The 5,073-nt window shown below is 39.2% G+C and overlaps 1 protein-coding gene across 1 annotated transcript in view; it reads right to left on the bottom strand.

The window, feature by feature from the left end:
• Positions 1–969: 969 nt before the first annotated feature.
• LOC108572685 (octopamine receptor beta-1R-like) overlaps positions 970–5,073 on the bottom strand; it is a 95,061-nt gene continuing 90,957 nt past the window's right edge. Inside the window, exon 3 of the mRNA XM_017934956.1 lies at positions 970–1,276. Within this exon, the coding sequence (XP_017790445.1) occupies positions 970–1,276 (307 nt within the window). The remainder of the gene's footprint in view (positions 1,277–5,073) is intronic.

Here is a 5,073-nt window from a genome sequence, read left to right on the forward strand (position 1 = left end):
ATTACATTTTTATAATAAAATTCCCAACAAGTAAGAAAGGAAATTTGCATTACTTGTGGGACGACCTGAAGCTTAGTATTTTTATCGCAAACGAATCACGAGTGAGAGTGATCTCGAGTTCTTATCGATAAATACGAGCATAGTGATATGTTCAAAATATATACACAGTGGGGATAGAATTGTAGTTGAAGTTAAAAACGATCCGATAAACGAATTTCTCTCGTACAACAGAACAAACAATCTCAATACAATTTACGTAAATTTTCAAACCAAAAATTGTGCGACAAGTACATCCCCACTCTTGGAAACCACCTAATTTCATTCGCGTACCCGCGTCACCTTGATATTCCATTTAAACGAAAACAAAAAATCGAGAGGAAAGGAATAGGAATTCTAACAGTCTTGAAGCGCCTCGAGCTCGATTTAATTCGAAACTCCTGCTGCCAGGTATCGATAGTGTAATTTGCTTAACAGGCTTCTTCCTTCCCTAGAAACAGGATTACAACGTAAAAACGTTCGAAAAAGCCAGCAACAAAAAAACTTACTCTAGAGGATCAACGGACTCGCGCTTCTTCTTTTTCTTTTTCGTACCGGTCGAAGGATCGGTAAGAACGAGTTTTTAATTACCGACAAAAACGTCAATTATTCCGCTCTGGTCGTTAATTGGCGATCGAGAAAAAAGTCTTCTTCTCACTACTCCCCCAACCCCTTTTAATTGTCGATCGAAACACATCTTCCGTCAGACTGTTATAGCTGTTGATTGGCAATCGAAGGATTCTAACTTGAGGCGAGACACGAGGTCAACAGTCTGCTGCTACACGAATCGGAAGTTAGAACGATCCCCTTTTTTCAGGAATTGACACGGAAGGATCGTGTTTAAGTTCGAAGGAGGGGCTAACTTCGAACGATCTTCTCCGATCAGCCGAGATCGCGAGGACGTCAACGTTTTAGGAATCTCGAGTTTCGAATTCAGATACACGCCTCGATGTGCACGTTGGTCATCTCGCTGGTTCTCAGTTGATTGTTCACGTGTAACTCTGACGACGCGTTGCTGTGCACCAAGTCCTGCTTCCTGTGGACTTGACGTAGATCGCGAACAGGGCCGATCGCCACGCAACAACTTTCCAATGTCTTCCTGAAGGCGGCCCGGAAGTCTCGATTGAAGTAGGCGTAGATGAGAGGGTTCAGCGCGCTGTTGAAGTAGCCTACCCAGAACACGACCGCCACTACAGCGTCGCTGCTTTCACAGCTGTCGCAGAGGGATGTGATGATGTACCTGTTGGAAGAAAAGGAAAACGTTTGAGTGTGAGATAGTGTCGGAGGATTTCTTGATTACAGGGTACTTCGAGAAGAATGTGGAAGTCACTCTTTTTTAGAGTCTTCATAAAGTCTCCACTTGTTCGTTCGTTTTCTTTCGCAGAGGAAAGAAAAGGAAATATGTGCATTTTGAGACAGTTTTTTTGAAGCACCGTGTATTTCGACTATCTGACAAAGTTATTTCAGTTATTGGAAACTTTGGATTCAGTTGTCGACCTAGTTTCTCAGTTACGAAATTAGTAACTCTTTCTATGACGAAGTAATGAAATTAAAGGAGAATGTAGGAATGTGTGTTGATTGAAACCTCCTAGTTGAATACTTTACAAAAGTTGATACTTAAAGATTAACGCATCATCAATCAGAGGAATTGTGATTGAATAGATGAATAGTTGAAGCTTGCTGAAACGATTTCTAGAATGTTGGCGAACACCCCTGTATTAGCAAAATTAATAATGTAAAATCATTTTACACAGAAGCAAAACTGATTAACTCCACTTTTTCATATTCTTCCAATTTTAGCATCAAAGCACATGCTTGATGCTTAACTTTTCATAAATAAAACAATCTTGATAAACTTTATTTTACGGATTTAGTCACTTTCTGACAATATTATTCAACCTAAATTTCTCAGAATGAAGTACCATATGTTGCAAATGATAGAGACAGAGAGAAACAAAATTGAATTATCCAAATTCAAAGAATCAGCCTTTATTATTCGCATATCAGAACCCAAGACCTTCACCCAATCTAGCAACTCCATCTTCGAGCAACCTTCGTTCGTTCATACCTCTCGAAAACAAACTCAATCTCCCCAACGTCCACTCGCTGGCATCTTCCTTCATTCAAAACCGATTCCATCCCCGTTCAACCACCCTGCAATTCCTCTGGAAATTCTTGCTTTCCGTGCTCACGAAACACAGCAAAATACCCACAAGCATCGGCTCATTTCCACCAAATTTCCATTACTTCCTCTCCCTATCTCTCCCTTCCTGGTATCTAGATCCTCCTAGAGGCGCACAATAGCTCGGAGGATTCTGGCACACCCTGAACGGCCGTAGCCTTTGAAAGTCCAACGTATCGACTGGATTAAAATCGATGTAACACAGCTGCCTGGCGAAATACTAAGTGGCCCAAAGTGTGTGTATCGTCGGCAACTTCCTGCGACTTTTCTTCACCGTTGTTGGTGATCACGCGCCCGCGCGCGGACTATTAATCTCCATTCATGGGGAGGAGAGAGGAGCGTGGCTTGGAAGTGGAACATTCCCGACCGCGGTTGACCCACATCGACTTCGAAATTGTTTCCATTGTTGCGGGTCGAAATAGATTTATTGGCTTCTTTCGTTATCGACGATCAGATCCGTCTCTCTGTCCTCCACCGCAGAATTTTCACCGAACTTCCCCCCTTGCACATTTGTTCTACGAAGCTGAAGAACTCGAGTGAATGATTTTCCTGTCGTTTCGCCGACGAGCAAATTACGGGAAGAAGGAAGAAGTTCGGACTGCTCTTTCTGAATCGCGATGAGATACGTCGGTATGGTTCTTGGGAATATTAACCGCTTGGTGTAAATTCCATTCGATTATATTCCTGGCGGAATTCGCGGAGAAGGAATTTGTATCTTTCTGAATCTCTTTCTGAATCGCGATGAGATACGTCGGTATGGTTCTTGGGAATATTAACCGCTTGGTGTAAATTCCATTCGATTATATTCCTGGCGGAATTCGCGGAGAAGGAATTTGTAAAGGAGCTTTATGAATGTTAATTATATTAAACGTAAAAGTAAAGCTCATTATGTTTGCTTCAGACTGGATGGTGCTTATAAAGTTTTGCAATTATGTTGGTAAGCGTGGAAATTGTTGAAAGTATGGTTTATTTACCGTACCAAGTCAATTTACCACAAAAATATTATTTATTTACAGCACCAAGTCAATTTACTATAAGTACCATTTACTATAAAAGTATAGTTTATTTAATATATCAAGTCAATTTACTATAAATACCATTTACCATAAAAAATACAGTTTATCCACTATACCAAGACAATTTACCATGCAAAAATACAGTTTATTTACCATATCAAGTTAAATTATCATAAATACCATTTACCATAAAAAGTATAGTTTATTTACAATACCAAGTGAAACTCAAATGTACAGTAAATTATTACCAAATAAAACAATAAAACCGCATTCTGTATTTGAACTATATAGTGTTATGTGCGCCACCCAGTAGTATTATGAAATGTCATTAGTTAGATTTAACGGTAAATTTGTGCAAATTTGTCCAAATAATATGTTGATCTTGTAACAAGAGGTGTGAGGCACGGGTACCTTGAATTGTATGCAAAGCAGAATTCTGGTAGAAACGGTTCAGTATGACTTAACTTCGTTAATATTGTTACACAAACGATGTAATAACTATGCACAGGGTGTCACTAATATCTGAAACTTCGTAGTATTCCCTTGAACATTAATTTCACAAAGACAGTCGCTCTACTCGTTCGGTAATGTACATTCCGCAATTGTTTTGTGCGACAAAGTGCAACTTCTCGACACTTGGATAAACAGCGGAACATCTTCGAACGTGAAATTCGCCCTAAATTTTACCCTTCAAATTTTTCTGAACACTCGAACAATATTACCCTCTATTCCGAAACGAAGCAAAGAAATTGAAAGAATTTTCAATACAGACACAATTGAAATTCTTCTCCCGTCCGCACCTGATCGTATTGTTTCGATTTCTCTCGCAAATTCCAGGGACATCTGCGACGAATGAAATATAACCAAGATGGGCGTTGAGACCCTTTGCATGTTCGTGAAAGTTTTTCCCTCCCTGTAGCCGACGCTCTCATCACTGTCACGTTCTTTTTAAACGTACTGCTCGACTCTCTGCAGAGACTCCGGCAGAGAGTTCGGTTGCTCCGCGAAGTTGAAATTTATGGAAACCTACTTTTCAGACTAGGTGGATTTTGCCTTCGCTGAGTTGTGCACTGACACGGTCTAATTTAAATTTATGCTGATATTATTTCGTTTGCCTATTTTTCTGCCTCGTTTCCCTTTATGAAAATATTTCTGTCACACATTCATATTCACGATGTATATTAATTTGTTTCGCGTTTAATACAAGCTGCGTTAATCCAATTCTACTTTCATTATCCTTCCGGTTTCTCTTTTTAATCCTCTCGATTTTTCAGGACTTCCTTTCAACGTCCTGTATCTTCTTCTTCTCCTTTCGATTTGCAATATACAGGATGGACTAATTTTTCTGTAAATGTCATTTCTTTCTGCATTTTTCAAGGTTGTACACGAATTTATACATTTTTTTCTACCGCATAATAATATAACTTCAAAAAGTCCTTGCACCTTAAAATTTTCAATCAGACGTGAAGCTTCAAATTTTTTCCTATCTTATTCCCACCTTAAAACCATTTAAATTACCTAGGTAAAATTTTTTCGTACCTCTATAGCAGCAGAATATAATTAGGTGGCTTGTTTAACGTGGCCCACGCTGTATACTATATTATGTGCTATAATGGGTTCATATCCGTAAATAAAAAGATGAATGAATAAATAATAATCAAAGAAGTAAAACTGCCATAAAAATGCCAAGAAGGAGAATATGAGAAATGTTTCTGCAATTATCTCAACAATTAAACACGAGCAACCAGTGACACAGTGTGAGCACAGATGAGTGTGTTTCCGTTTTATCGCAAGTTACACCATAACGAGGGGGGGAAAAGCCAATAAACAACGACGATC

Source organism: Habropoda laboriosa, unplaced genomic scaffold (assembly GCF_001263275.1).
Source record: "Habropoda laboriosa isolate 0110345459 unplaced genomic scaffold, ASM126327v1 scaffold22, whole genome shotgun sequence".
Classification (NCBI taxonomy): domain Eukaryota; kingdom Metazoa; phylum Arthropoda; class Insecta; order Hymenoptera; family Apidae; genus Habropoda; species Habropoda laboriosa.